The sequence below is a fragment of the Oncorhynchus tshawytscha genome, linkage group LG29 (genome assembly GCF_018296145.1).
Source record: "Oncorhynchus tshawytscha isolate Ot180627B linkage group LG29, Otsh_v2.0, whole genome shotgun sequence".
Classification (NCBI taxonomy): domain Eukaryota; kingdom Metazoa; phylum Chordata; class Actinopteri; order Salmoniformes; family Salmonidae; genus Oncorhynchus; species Oncorhynchus tshawytscha.
Window position 1 is genome coordinate 22624167 of NC_056457.1, and position 16331 is coordinate 22640497.

At 41.7% G+C, this 16331-nt stretch overlaps 1 protein-coding gene across 3 annotated transcripts in view; it reads left to right on the forward strand.

Annotated features, from left to right (window-relative positions):
• The window catches only part of LOC112233590 (LIM zinc-binding domain-containing Nebulette), a 119384-nt gene that overhangs the window by 32219 nt on the left and 70834 nt on the right, over nt 1-16331 (forward strand). For all 3 annotated transcript variants that reach the window (XM_024401334.2, XM_024401336.1, XM_024401333.2), the window contains exon 3: nt 12957-13041. In XM_024401334.2, coding sequence (XP_024257102.1) covers nt 12957-13041 — 85 coding nt within the window. The remainder of the gene's footprint in view (nt 1-12956; nt 13042-16331) is intronic.

The window sequence follows — 16331 nt, forward strand, 5'->3', positions numbered from 1 at the left end:
GTAAGCTGTTAGTAGCCTAACCCTAATAATTTGGTACCTTTCCCCTCTTAATTTCACCTACTGTTCTGACTTGGTGGTGCACATGTAGCCTATAGCCTGTTTTAGAGAAATGTAATCATTGAATATTGGAAGAGCATTCATTGTCTGCTATATGCCCTCTTTATTTATCCTACATTTCTGACTTGGTGTACAGGGAGAACACAGTAAGAACAGCCCATATTCTGAATTCTGTCGCTGTACATTTCAAAAGTGCTGAACAAATAGTTACAGTTGAAGTTTACATACACTTACGTTGGAGTCATTAAAACATGTTATTCAACCACTCTACAAATATCTTGTTAACAAACTATAGTTTTGGCAAGTCGGTTAGGACATCTACTTTGTGCATGACACAAGTAATTTTTCCAACAATTGTTTACAGACAGATTATTTCACTTATAATTCACTTTATCACAATTCTGTATCACAAGGCTACCCAAAACGTTTGACCCAAGTTAAACTATTTAAAGGCAATGCTACCAAATACAAATTGAGTGTATGTTAACTTCTGACCCACTGGGAATGTGATGAAAGAAATCAAAGCTGAAATAAATCATTCTCTCAACTATTATTCTGACATTTCACATTCTTAAACTAAAGTGTTGATCCTAACTGACCTAAGACAGGGATTTTTTACTAGGATTAAATGTCTTGAATTGTGAAAAACTGAGTTTAAATGTATTTGGCTAATGTGTATGTAAACTTCCGACTTCAACTGTATATTGACTATGTCCGTCCTAGCGAAATTACGGATTCCCTCTTATCCGCTTGTCGTCCCCTTATGCCATAGTTCGTACATCTCAATTGTCAGTAGAAACCACATTTGTTTAAGCAAGTCTGCCATATCAGCTATGTTTGTTTTAAAGGCAGTAAATGAGGCTGAATGAACTGTTTCGCTGCCAGACAAGGTTCCACTGATAGCCAGGTGTAGCAGTGGTAAGGTGTTTGGACTGCTGTTGGGACAGCTTTATGTAGGCCCTAACAGTTTGTTGATGCAATTAATGTATTGTTTAATGTTGTGTAGTGGCTTTGCTGGCATACATCAAAAAAATATATTTTTTAAATTTTGCCCCACAAAGATTTACACGCTAAAATCACCACTGCAATCAACTATCTGTATGCCTCTTCATACAATTTTACATCTGGGCCATTAACTGGGTTGGTAAGCAACCATGGTAATCATCTCCTCTTTGAGGCCAGTTTTGCTTCTGCTGTCGGGATTATCAATCGATCACTCATCTATAATTTGTGACTGTTCTCCTGCAGGTCTGGTAATCAATTTTCAATGTCCAGCTCTGGTTTACAGATGCATTGCAAAGTCCAACATTAAACACTAAGTATCATCCAACCCAGCTTTTAAAACCATAAATAAGAGCTTGGGCATAATGACATGTTAATGCCTTGTTGGCTTCCACATCTTCCCTTGTGGATAAGCAATATGCAGTGCATTTGGAAAGTATTCAGACCCCTTCACTTTTTTCACATTTTGTTACGTTATAACCTTATTCTAAAATGGATTCAATTGTTTTTGTCCCTCATCAAATCTTCAGACAATACCCCATAATGACAAAGAAAAAACATCTCCACAGAGGAACTCTGGAGATCTGTCAGAGAAACCATCGGGTTCTTGGTCACCTCCCTGACCAAACCCATTCTCCCCCGATTGCTCAGTTTGGCCGAAGGCCAGCTCTAGGAAGAGTCTTGGTGGTTCCAAACTTCTTCCATTTAAGAATGATGGAGGCCACTATGTTCTTGGGGATCTTCAATGCTGCAGACATTTTTTGGTACCCTTCCCTAGATCTGTGCCTCGATACAATCATCTCTCGGAGCTCTATGGACAAATACTTTGACCTCGTGGTTTTTGCTCTGACATGAATTTACCACAGGTGGACTCCCATCAAGTTGTAGAAACATCTCAAAGATGATCAATGGAAACAGGATGCACCTGAGATCAATTTTGAGTCTCATAGCAAAGGGTCTGAATAGTTATAGTTACCCTAAGTCGGAAGTTTACATACACTTAGCTTGGAGTCATTAAAACTCCTTTTTCAACCACTCCACACATTTCTTGTTAACAAACTATAGTTTTGGCAAGTCGGTTAGGACATCTACTTTGTACATGACACAAGTAATTTTTCCAACAATTGTTTACTGACAGATTATTTCACTTATAATTCACTGTATCACAATTCCAGTGGGTCAGAAGTTTACATACACTAAGTTGACTGTGCCTTTAAACAGCTTGTAAAATTCCAGAAAATGATGTCATGGCTTTAGAAACGTCTGAAAGGCTAATTGACATAATTTGAGTCAATAGGAGGTATACCTGTGGATGTATTTCAAGGCCTACCTTCAAACTCAGTGCCTCTTTGCTTGACATCATTGTGAAATTAAATCAGCCACGACCTCCACGTCTAGACCACGTCTGGTTCATCCTTGGGAGCAATTTCCACATGCCTGAAGGTACCACGTTCATCTGTACAAACAATAGTACGCAAGTATAAACTCTATGGGACCACGCAGCCGTCATACCACTCAGGAAGGAGATGCGTTCTGTCTCCTAGAGATTAACGTACTTTGGTGCGAAAGGTGCAAATCCATCCCAGAACAACAGCAAAGGACCTTGTGAAGATGCTGGAGGAAACAGGTACAAAAGTATCTATATCCACAGTAAAACGAGTCCTGTATCGACATAACCTGAAAGGCCACTCAGCAAGGAAGACGCCACTGCTCCAAAACCGCCAATAAAAAGCCAGACTACGGTTTGCAACTGCACATGGGGACAAAGATCATATTTTTTGGAGAAATGTCCTCTGATCTGATGAAACAAAAATAGAACTGTTTGGTCATAATGACCATCGTTTGGAGGAAAAAGGGGGAGGCTTGCAAGCCGAAGAACACCATCCCTACCCTGAAACAAAGGGGGTGGCAGCATCATCATGTGGGAGTGCTTTGCTGCAGGAAAGACTGGTGCACTTCACAAAATAGATGGCATCACGAGGGAGGAAAATTATGTGGATATATTGAAGCAACATCTCAAGACATCAGTCACAAAGTTAAAGCTTGGTTGCAAATGTTTCTTCCAAATGGACAATGACCCCAAGCATACTTCCAAAGTTGTGGCAAAATGGCTTAAGGACAACAAAGTCAAGGTATTGGAGTGTGTGTCCGTGCGGGCATTGGTGTGGGGGTCCATTTTTGATAGAGGTCATGCTAGTTAGTGCATATTTGGATGGTTATATACCACTGTTCCTAGGCCGTCATTGAAAATAAGAATTTGTTCTTAAGTGACTTGCCTAGTTAAATAAAGGTAAAATAAATGTTTTTAAAAAGTGAGCTATATATATATATATATATGTCTATATGTCTGTGTTCAAGCCAGCATGAAAAGTGTATGTGTGTGTGTGTGAGCAGTGTGCCCTCATGCTTCGTTTGAACTGACTTTTGCTCTGTTTCCTGGGTTAAGAATCCCTCCCACAGTAAAGGGCAGCAAGCCAAGTCATCGTATCTATCCCTCCTCTTAACGATCCCATTTCTCTGGATCTGTCCTGAGCCAACACATTATGCATTCAACGATATTTTACAAGGTCAGCTTGAGAACGTTCTCTTTCTGAATAACAACCTGGGAAAGAGTCGCAGTGGAGAGGAGAGGGGTGGAATGAGCCAATTGGAAACTTGTGTAATGAGGCAGGAGAAAGTGACAGTTGTGATTTTCACTGAAATACCTATTTTAGATACTATACTGTGTTCCAAACCTCTCCTCAACTACCCCCAGTTGTTAGACTTATTTGATCTATTGCAGAACTAACACACTAGATTCCCCTGGTCATCAAGTCATGAATTGGCTGAATCAGATGGGCTCGGACTGGAATACATGAAATAAGTGGAATGGCTGGGGGAGCTTTGTTTTCATTTCCCATCACCTATTGGAAAAACTCCTGCTACATCTGGCCCTTTGAATTAGTAGACCTTAGAGATCTGATTTGAAGCACACCAAAACAAGAACCAAATGTTTGATTCCTACTGTGATCTTTTGTATAGAGGGCATGCAGTTGATGTTATAGGCCACACCTTGCTCCCCAGACAGGGGCTATGCTGGGAGGTTTAACTAGAAGTTTGAATGTGGTTGGAACTTGGCGTTTCTTGATATGCCACATTTGATGACTTTTTCATATTTGACTGTTTTTGCGACGCAAGGACACACAAAGCAATCTTTTTGTTTAGTTGTTTCAGATGTGGCGGAAGTAAAAGCATTGTTAGCATAGCGAGTGGATGTGCTTTGGCCTGTATATTCCTGTCTTTATACCCAGGTTGGTCCTTATTAAGAGGTTACCTGTGCTCAGCTGTTGTGGCAACACGTATATAACAGAGGTTATTTGTGCTCATTTTGTTGTGGCAATCACATATTTCTTTCAAGGTCAAACTGATTGTTGTCTCCATTCTGCTACCAGATGGGAAAATGAACACGGTAAGAACCTCAAAGTAAATGAAATACAAACAGGGGAAAAAATGGGGGATTTTCCAGGAGGTTTTTTAATTCTGTAGTCCAGGGATAAATAGCTTATTGTACCTTTCCTTTTTATTCTGGCCAAGGAAGAGGTACCTTGGCTGCCGAGTGTATGACATCCCACAGAGTGGACCTTTGTTTCAGGGGATTGGGTTGCGCCGCCCAAACAAAGTGTCCAGCGTTGTCAATGGAGACTGGGGCCACTGAAGTGTAACTCTAGGCCTGGAGAGGGGGAGGTAGAGGCAGCTAAACAGAGGACCTGTAGAGGACAGAGCTCCCACACATACTCACTTATACACACAGGCCACCCACACATACACTCTCTCCTCTCCCCAGGTCTTTTAGCTGTCCATGCCCAAGAGACGGTAACCAAAGCCGCACATGAAACCTTTCTATGAGCCTCCGCTCCTGTGACAGAGAGAGAGAATGCTTGTTTTGAAGGCACTCTACCTACAAGTTTGGTTTTCCGGAATAGTACCACTGGGACCAAGTTATTTGCCTGTCTTTCTTGATGTCTTTTAGATGCCCTGTGGCAGGACTATTCAACTCCTGGCCTGAGAGGCCATACCTCTAATGAGGAGCTGATTGAGAGCCGTGACATAAACAGAGTGGTGTAGTGACTGATTCAGACCTGGGACACCAGGTGTGTGGTGATAAAAAGAACAAGCAGCAGTACTTGGAACCTCGAGGCCAGGAGTTCAACAACACTACTGACATCTCATTTGTGTTACCAGTGGTGAAAATTAGCTGGAAATAGAGGACGAGAAACAGAAGAGTCGATGCACTTCATTGGTCCTCTTGTTCCTCATCCTCCCTGTATTGTGTAGCTCGTCCCCTAGAGACGTGTTAAGGGATCTCAACAGATTGTTTCCAGGAAGTAATTGTTGTATGGAAAGTGATGTTACATACTGACAGACTTTATTAGGGTCACCAATACACAATAACAGTGGTAAAGCCTTCCATAGATATGTCTTATCCGCAACATCACACTGAAAAGCAGTGGCTCTTTTGGGTGGCTATCTTGTTTGAGTTGACCTAGGCTGTGGTTAACTGTGTACTCCCATGGGGCTGCCTGTCTATGTCTTTTCAGACAGTGATGATTCTGTAATGTTAGTGTGAGGTCAGTATACTGTACTTTAGTGAAGCTCTATTAGTGTGAGGTCAGTATACTGTACCCTAGTGAAGCTCTAGTGTGAGGTCAATATACTGTACTCTAGTGAAGCTCTGTAATGTTAGTGTGAGGTCAGTATTCTATACTCTAGTGAAGCTCTATTAGTGAGGTCAGTATACTGTACTCTAGTGAAGCTCTGTAATGTTAGTGTGAGGTCAGTATTCTATACTCTAGTGAAGCTCTATTAGTGAGGTCAGTATATTATACACTAGTGAAACTCTGTAATGTTAGTGTGAGGTCAGTATACTGTACTCTAGTGAAGCTCTATTAGTGTGAGGTCAGTATAATGTACTCTAGTGAAGCTCTATTAGTGTGAGGTCAGTATAATGTACTCCGGTGAAGCTCTATTAGTGTGAGGTCAGTATACTGTACTCTAGTGAAGCTCTATTAGTGTGAGGTCAGTATAATGTACTCTAGTGAAGCTCTATTAGTGTGAGGTCAGTATAATGTACTCTAGTGAAGCTCTATTAGTGTGAGGTCAGTATAATGTACTCCGGTGAAGCTCTATTAGTGTGAGGTCAGTATACTGTACTCTAGTGAAGCTCTATTAGTGTGAGGTCAGTATAATGTACTCCGGTGAAGCTCTATTAGTGTGAGGTCAGTATTCTGTACTCTAGTGAAGCTCTATTAGTGAGGTCAGTATATTATACTCTAGTGAAACTCTGTAATGTTAGTGTGAGGTCAGTATACTGTACTCTGGTGAAACTCTATTAGTGTGAGGTCACTGTACTGTACTCTAGTGAATCTCTGTAATGTTAGTGTGAGGTCAGTATACTGTACTCTAGTGAAGCTCTATTAGTGTGAGGTCACTGTACTGTACTCTAGTGAATCTCTGTAATGTTAGTGTGAGGTCAGTATACTGTACTCTAGTGAAGCTCTATTAGTGTGAGGTCACTGTACTGTACTCTAGTGAATCTCTGTAATGTTAGTGTGAGGTCAGTATACTGTACTCCGGTGAAGCTCTATTAGTGTGAGGTCAGTATTCTATACTCTAGTGAAGCTCTATTAGTGAGGTCAGTATACTATACTCTAGTGAATCTCTGTAATGTTAGTGTGAAGTCAGTATACTGTACTCTGGTGAAACTCTGTAATGTTAGTGTGAGGTCAATATGCTGTACTCTAGTGAAGCTCTATTAGTGTGAGGTCACTGTACTGTACTCTAGTGAATCTCTGTAATGTTGGTGTGAGGTCAGTATACTGTACTCCGGTGAAGCTCTATTAGTGTGAGGTCACTGACCTGTTCTCTAGTGAATCTCTGCAATGTCAGTGTGAGGTCAGTATACTGTACTCTGGTGAAGCTCTATTAGTGTGAGGTCAGTATTCTGTACTCTAGTGAAGCTCTATAATGTTAGTGTGAGGTCAATATGCTGTACTCTAGTGAAGCTCTATTAGTGTGAGGTCACTGACCTGTTCTCTAGTGAATCTCTGCAATGTTAGTGTGAGGTCAGTATACTGTACTCTGGTGAAACTCTGTAATGTTAGTGTGAGGTCAATATGCTGTACTCTAGTGAAGCTCTATTAGTGTGAGGTCACTGTACTGTACTCTAGTGAATCTCTGTAATGTTAGTGTGAGGTCAGTATACTGTACTCTAGTGAAGCTCTATTAGTGTGAGGTCACTGTACTGTACTCTAGTGAATCTCTGTAATGTTAGTGTGAGGTCAGTATACTGTACTCCGGTGAAGCTCTATTAGTGTGAGGTCAGTATTCTGTACTCTAGTGAAGCTCTATTAGTGAGGTCAGTATATTATACTCTAGTGAAACTCTGTAATGTTAGTGTGAGGTCAGTATACTGTACTCTGGTGAAACTCTGTAATGTTAGTGTGAGGTCAATATGCTGTACTCTGGTGAAACTCTATTAGTGTGAGGTCACTGTACTGTACTCTAGTGAATCTCTGTAATGTTAGTGTGAGGTCAGTATACTGTACTCTAGTGAAGCTCTATTAGTGTGAGGTCACTGTACTGTACTCTAGTGAATCTCTGTAATGTTAGTGTGAGGTCAGTATACTGTACTCCGGTGAAGCTCTATTAGTGTGAGGTCAGTATTCTATACTCTAGTGAAGCTCTATTAGTGAGGTCAGTATATTATACTCTAGTGAAACTCTGTAATGTTAGTGTGAGGTCAGTATACTGTACTCTGGTGAAACTCTGTAATGTTAGTGTGAGGTCAATATGCTGTACTCTGGTGAAACTCTATTAGTGTGAGGTCACTGTACTGTACTCTAGTGAATCTCTGTAATGTTAGTGTGAGGTCAGTATACTGTACTCTAGTGAAGCTCTATTAGTGTGAGGTCACTGTACTGTACTCTAGTGAATCTCTGTAATGTTAGTGTGAGGTCAGTATACTGTACTCCGGTGAAGCTCTATTAGTGTGAGGTCAGTATTCTATACTCTAGTGAAGCTCTATTAGTGAGGTCAGTATACTATACTCTAGTGAATCTCTGTAATGTTAGTGTGAGGTCAGTATACTGTACTCTGGTGAAACTCTGTAATGTTAGTGTGAGGTCAATATGCTGTACTCTAGTGAAGCTCTATTAGTGTGAGGTCACTGTACTGTACTCTAGTGAATCTCTGTAATGTTGGTGTGAGGTCAGTATACTGTACTCCGGTGAAGCTCTATTAGTGTGAGGTCACTGACCTGTTCTCTAGTGAATCTCTGCAATGTCAGTGTGAGGTCAGTATACTGTACTCTGGTGAAGCTCTATTAGTGTGAGGTCACTGTACTGTACTCTAGTGAATCTCTGTAATGTTGGTGTGAGGTCAGTATACTGTACTCCGGTGAAGCTCTATTAGTGTGAGGTCACTGACCTGTTCTCTAGTGAATCTCTGCAATGTCAGTGTGAGGTCAGTATACTGTACTCTGGTGAAGCTCTGTAATGTTAGTGTGAGGACAATATGCTGTACTCTAGTGAAGCTCTGTAATGTTAGTGTGAGGTCAGTATAATGTACTCTGGTGAAGCTCTATTAGTGTGAGGTCAGTATTCTGTACTCTAGTGAAGCTCTATTAGTGAGGTCAGTATATTATACTCTAGTGAAACTCTGTAATGTTAGTGTGAGGTCAGTATAATGTACTCTGGTGAAGCTCTATTAGTGTGAGGTCAGTATACTGTACTCTAGTGAATCTTTGTAATGTTAGTGTGAGGTCAATATGCTGTACTCTAGTGAAGCTCTATTAGTGTGAGGTCACTGTACTGTACTCTGGTGAAGCTCTATTAGTGAGGTCAGTATACTATACTCTAGTGAATCTCTGTAATGTTAGTGTGAGGTCAGTATACTGTACTCTAGTGAATCTCTGTGATGTTAGTGTGAGGTCAATATGCTGTACTCTAGTGATACTCTATTAGTGTGAGGTCAGTATACTGTACTCTAGTGAATCTCTGTAATGGTAGTGTGAGGTCAGTATACTGTACTCTAGTGAAGCTCTGTAATGTTAGTGTGAGGTCAGTATACTGTACTCCAGTGAAGCTCTGTAATGTTAGTGTGAGGTCAGTATACTGTACTCCAGTGAAGCTCTGTAATGTTAGTGTGAGGTCAGTATACTGTACTCCAGTGAAGCTCTGTAATGTTAGTGTGAGGTCAGTATACTGTACTCCAGTGAAGCTCTGTAATGTTAGTGTGAGGTCAGTATACTGTACTCCAGTGAAGCTCTGTAATGTTAGTGTGAGGTCAGTATACTGTACTCCAGTGAAGGTCTTGACTCATCATCTCACATTGCTCTCGTATGAGAGGGGAAATGGTTCAATGGTTTATTCAAATCCCAATTCTCTTTTGCCGAAACAGCATCTATTCTTCATGGGGTCCACACAAAAACATAAAACATGTCAAGAAGCAAAACACTGATACACTGATAGACAAGAACAGTAACACATTTAAAATGCAACGAGATGACAATTTTAGCAAATGTTCTTTCTTACTCAGAATAACTTACAATGTACCCTTATCACACCCACAATCTTTGTTTAATGTCTAACACATTGAGCAATGTGGATATGCTAATAGTCAGGGGCTTGAATTTGTACTTTAGTGGTAGAATAATGTCCAAAATGGTTGCTTCCACAACGTCATTGTTAACAGACATCTATTCAAATTCCCTCTCCCATCCTATAGCTGCTCTCTGCTCTCCAGTGTGGAAATCTTATGAACAGTGGCGACAAAGTGACAAAGCCTGTCGTGTTTCTTTACAACACAAGTTAGCTCTTGCTGAGTGAGTGTTCTGTGCGGTCGGTAGGGTCATACTGAGGTCATACTGAGGGGTCTGGTATTTTGGACAGGTAGCAGGAAAACACATTGATCAAATTCTGTACCGTGTAAGTAGGAACACCACAAAAGAAAGGTTGATGGGTATATTGGCAGCAAAACCCTTCGAGAGAGATGGCAGGGAATGAGGCTGAAAGAGAATGGGAAGCAGAGCCCCTCAAAACACCAAGAGCTCCAGTTTAGTGGAGTGGTCAAACTGTGCCGCTGAATATCCTCTCAGCACTGTTCTGAATGACAGCTCTCCAGCCTTTTAAGGAGTTGGTATTTTATCAATAGGACAGCCAGTTGGGGCCTCCGGGTGGCGCAGTGGTTAAGGGTACTGCAGCGCCAGCTGTGCCACCAGAGGCTCTGGGTTCGCGCCCAGGCTCTGTCGTAACCGGCCGCGACCGGGAGGTCCGTGGGGCGACGCACAATTGGCCTAGCGTCGTCCGGGTTAGGGAGGGGTTGGCCGGTAGGAATATCCTTGTCTCATCGCGCACCAGCGACTCCTGTGGCGGGCCGGGCGCAGTGCATGCTAACCAAGGTACCACGGTGTGTTAAGAAGCAGTGCGGCTTGGTTGGGTTGTGTATCGGAGGACGCATGACTTTCAACCTTCGTCTCTCCCGAGCCCGTACGGGAGTTGTAGTGATGAGACAAGATAGTAGCTACTAAAAACAATTGGATACCATGAAATTGGGGAGAAAACAGGGTATAAAAAAATAATAATAATAAAAAATAAATAATAATAGGACAGCCAGTTGAAGACTGGAGTAGGGAGTGTAAGCAAGGGGTCAGATCTGAACCCACGCCGGCACTGTTACGTGTGCACTCTGAGCGCAGCAGCACTGATCGCTAGACCATTGAGACTATGTCACTCTACTGTTTTTAAGACCTGGGAAACCCGTCTGTAAAGAACCTGTGGGTACCAACCCCTTACTTCCAGTACCTGTCTTTACCCCTACATTTAGTGAGCGATGTTCCAGTATTTTGCATGTTCAACTTAAATAAGCTGCATTGCTTACCTTCCCGTTCACAAACTTCATTCCAATACTTCAAATGTTTACACAAGTGTTTGCTTGGTGTTCTGCCAGACTGTTTTAAATAAGGAAAGTTAGACATATGGGAAAACATGGTCCGTGTAACCCCAGCCTTGTGGTTGTTGTTAAGAGAATGGTTGTTTACAATCTACCATTGTAAGTTTTTGTTTTTGATGTCTTAGAACAAATATTATTTTAGGTTTATTTGTGGAAATCGCAAAACATGCAGAAATATGAAAAATAAATTAACCCAATATTATTCATACCATAAAAAACTAATCAACATGTATACTCAACAACTTTAGCTACTACTAAGAGCTTTTCACACTACTGAGCAGAGCTGGCCTGGTTACGCATCCATCATAGCTGTTGGAACTGTGCTGAAAGAGATCTCCTCCATCTCTCTCTTTCTCAGTCATCTACAACAATCAACTGATCGCTCTCACTATCTCTCCATCTCTCTCACTATCTGGCCCTCTCTCAGTACTCTGTCCATCTCTCTCACTATCTGGCCCTCTCTCAGTACTCTGTCCATCTCTCTCACTATCTGGCCCTCTCTCTCAGTACTCTGTCCATCTGTCTGTCTCTCTCTCTCTCTCTCTCTCAGTACTCTGTCCATCTCTCTCACTATCTGGCCCTCTCTGTCAGTACTCTGTCCATTTCACTCACTATCTGGCCCTCTCTCTCTCTCTCTCAGTACTCTGTCCATCTCTCTGTTTTTGATGTTCTCTCTAGACTCCCATGTTTACAGTCGGGGACCTTTGCCAGCTCCCCCTGGCATCCTTAGTCACAGCCTGTGAGGGATGAAGTGTGGTCAACCACTTCATCACTTCATCCCTCCATTCTTTCCTACCTCTGTCCCTCTATCCCTCCCAGGCAAACACATTCAAGGGCCCTTCATCCCTTCCCAGCACCCTCTCAAACACAGACACAGATCCAGCCTCCTATTTCCTCACTGGACATGGGGCATATCAGAGGGATAGTTTAGGTGTGATTTCCATGAACCCTATCCAACCAAAGACTTTTACTTTATGTTTTCATCATACATTAATTTAACAATAAGCTTTATTGAACCAATTTGCACTTTACTTGGACCAAACATGCAATCTTGAAGCTCAAGAAGACCAATATGTTTGTGTTTGATTTGTTTATTTGTTTGTTTGTTTGTGTGTGTGTGTGTGTGTGTGTGTTCGTGTGTGCATGTGTGTGTGTGTGTGTGTGTGTGTGTGTGTGTGTGTGTGTGTGTGTGTGTGTGTGTGTGTGTGTGTGTGTGTGTGTGTGTGTGTGTGTGTGCGTGTGTGTGTGTGTGCGTGTGTGTGTGCGTGTGTGTGTGTGCGTGTGTGTGTGCGCAGTTTGCTCTTTTGCTTTGAGTTGTCATTCCATCATTCAAACCAAAAGGCTGTGGGCAGAGCCTAGTGTTTCCCATGTAACAGTGATATGTTTGTCACCTTTGTTCAGGTCATTCAAAGTTTCCCTTTTTCAATGTTGTCATCAGGTCATAGCTGAACTTTCAGCTTTTAGACTTTTCAATAGGCAATTGTTTTAGCAAGTATTGCCTGTGCCTGTTAAGTCCTATTCACATTCTACATTTTCTATTCTCAACACTGTGTATATCTGGGCTTTTGGGGAATGTTTATTAGGAGCATTTTACTTGATGATTGTTCTTAAAAGTTGTCCATATGCCAATATAACTCAGTTGTTGTAATTGTGGGTCTGAAAAGCTAGATCCTTTGTGAATAACCAAAATGTAGGAGACAACCTTGCACTCAAATATACTTGACACTAACTTTTGGGGAATCAATTAGCTGACTTCCTACTTTAACATTAAGGATGGTAAACATGAAAATGTCTCCATTCTTTGCCATTAGATTATAAGACAAAATAATTTGTGCAAAGGAGAGGAATCGTCTTCTCATAGCAGTAGTTCAATATTGACATATGTACCTCCCTATCCTCTCTCTCTCCAGGCACTACCCCAAGCAGTCCTTCACCATTGTGACTGACACCCCAGAGAACCTGAGACTGAGACATCAGAGTGAATTGCAGAGCCAGGTGAGATGGTCTTCAATCTTTGTGTATGTCGTCAAATTCACATTATTTTCAGGTGCTGGGCTGGAAAACACATTGTTAAAAATGAGGGAACTAGAGGATCCAAACTTCTATGTCGTCACAGAGGTGTAATATGCCACAGCAGTGAAACACCACTCCCATGTTTTGCTCCTTTACTATACCTCCCTTTCTGCCTGTATCTGGCTGTTAGATCCCTAACTCGCCTGTACAGGGACACACAGCCAGGGCCCATCTGTCAAAGAAACACAGACACACTGGGTGTCTGTCCACATGCCAGTCCTTTGGCTCAGAACACAGCCAAAAGGAAGAGACAGGAACGTCAAAGGGAGGGAGGGAAGGGAGGGAGGGAGGGAGGGAGGGAGGGAGGGAGGGAGGGAGGGAGGGAGGGAGGGAGGGAGGGAGGGAGGGAGGGAGGGAGGGAGGCTTACTCACAGGATCTGTCTGATTTGGTTTACCCTGAATCTCTAGTCTGCAGAGAGCTGTATTGCTTTCATTCTGCAGTCATAAACACTGCAGATCATCTAAAGGCATCAAACATGTGTCTGAAGACACGGATAGCGTTATATGTATTCACAAGCAAGGCTCTCAGCTCTCTCTGTAATGATGAACTTCTGACTATCAGAATCATCAAGGTACTCTCATCATCCTCTTCATACAGATTATTGGCTCGTATAACTTCTATTAATCATCAGCAGCTTCCATTCCCCCACTCTCACATAGGCTCATGTATCCATAGCCACTGATCAAATGATGTACTCTATAACTACAGATCATTTGATTGTTAGTTACTTATACTTGCCATTTAGCCCTGGCTTTTATACTTAGGGTCTTACAGTAGTACGTGCATACATTTTTGTGTAGGTGGCCCCAGTGAGAATCAAACCTACAATCCTGATATTGTCATTTCCTTGCAACTGAGCCACACACAATCACTTTACTGTATGTCAACATTCATCCAACTGTATCAGTGCATTAGGGTTTATTGCGCACACACACTGTAACAACCAGTGGATAGGAAAATAGCATCTTGTCTCTGCTTCGCACACAAGCAATCCATTCTTTGGCCTGTTTTTTGGAGCACATTCTCAAAGGCGGTGGCGCGTCAGTAATTTGGTTATTTAAGCTTGAAGCAACTAATCTAAGGGGCCGATAGGGCTCCGGCTCCACTGGAGATTTCTATGATTAACCTATGGTTCTATTTACATGGCCCCAAAGAGATAGGATCAAGTGTTTAAAAAAAATTGTTGTTGGAGTATCTATTTTAACATTCCTACTCCTAATTTCGAACTACACCAGTAATTGTTTCTACCTGTTTCTTTTCGGTGCATCACAATCTTTTTTTAAAGTTTTTTTTAAGGAGAACAGAATTCCGATCTCCTTAGGTATTTTTATTATTTTGATGACAGGATATGAGCAGAAGCAGGGAGACAAAGTAGAGGGAGCATGAGGCTAATGCGGGGATCGGTAGAGACTCTGAGCTAGAAAATGGTATATCAGAGTCTCTATGTGACCAGTAGAACCTCTGAGATAGAAAATGGTATATCATACACTGCAGTTGAGGAACAATGGGAAAGTAATTCTTCTTTTGAAAGTTGATACAATTGTAACCCCACTTTTGAGAAAATGGCCTTTGAATGTTTGGTACACCTACTGGAGAGCTCTTCTTTGTCTAAACCCAATCAGTATCATTCACACCCTCTTAAGCCTTAGCCCCATCCATCTCTTTAAGGATTCACATATGAGGCCATGTGCTAAACAGAGTGAGTAGTTTAGTAAACAACCAAAGATGTAGACTAGTGGTAGCCTACAATAAGGAAAAACTCCAGGTAAAAATACGCTACCTGGCTAACTTGAAGAAGAAAAAAAAAGATTTTTTTTGAAAAATACCTGGCTAACTCGATGGGTAATGTATCATATCATCATGGCAAAGTAGAGTATTTTGTTCAGACATGTAGCTAGCTAGCTAAACAATAAACCGACATAATCCCACCTCATACTACTACCAATACAAACATTGTCAAAGCTGTAGTATGACTCTGTAGGTAGCTAAAGCTAACCAACCAAGATCAATGTTAGCTAGCTAACATTAGGCTATAACTAGCAATGCAAATGGATTTTCTGATTTGAATAATATTACTACACAGATGATACACGTGACTTTAGTGAGCGACCCGGAAGGCAAACGTTCTCTAGTTAGCTAACAGTATGTTTTAACTTGCAATGAAAACGACTTTCTGACCAAATTTGAAACTTATATCTATAAATGTAGCTAGACTCTTACCCGTATACATGGATGAACGCTCACGGCAGACTGGAACCATTTGACTCCGTTTTGTTTGTAGCTACATCTTGTTTGGCCAGCGTTGTATCAAGTCACTCAGGTTCACACTGACCGTGGCATGTGCAGAAAGTAGCCCATCACTTTTTCCAACTGTCCAATAGTGCCTGCTTATATTCAGGGCATCAATGTTGTTGAGAAAAGTAGCAAAACTTTTGTAGTTCTCGATGGCTAACGTTATATCTTTCAAAAACGGCACAGTAGAAAGGACTATCAACACATACTGAACACATACTGAACAGCTCACGTTATAGACAGAAGCATGCTACATGGCAGACCAATCCAAACTCATCTCCCATCAACCCATCCATTATCTCAGCCAATCATGGCTAGCGGGAAGGTTCCTGTCTTTTTCCATGGCTAAACCAACTATACTCATAATTTAATGTTTTATTTGTATTTACGGAAAACAAGTGTTTTATTAAGGCACATGAAACTTGCACAAGGCATTTCTGCCCAAAAACGCATTTTGATTAAAAAAATACATGTTTACAATGAAATACCTCTCCTGTGAAGTAGTGATGTGCAACATACACCTAGTTTCCTGAAGCGAGACACAACCTTAATTCGGTGACTAACATTTGGTGTGATATTTGCTGTAACTTGGGCCTACACTAGAAAATCAGACAGCCTGTTAAGTGAGGGTGGAGAGATGAAGTAGTATAGAGGACACTGTCAGAACAAGTTGTCTTCTATGTCAGGGGGACAGTCATACAGCACTCACTCCCTCTAAGTTAGGCTCTCTAGGTATGACTGTTAGCTTTTAGCCTGAAACTGGCTCACATCTGGGTCATTTCTAGACACAGCATGTCAGCCTTTCTGGTGGAACGCCCATGCCCTAGAGGAGTCGGTCAACAATGTCTGACTCTTATGTCACCTTTCACGCTTGATTTCCCTTGTTTTTTTTCTCCTTCTTCTCCTTTGTTGTAGCCTG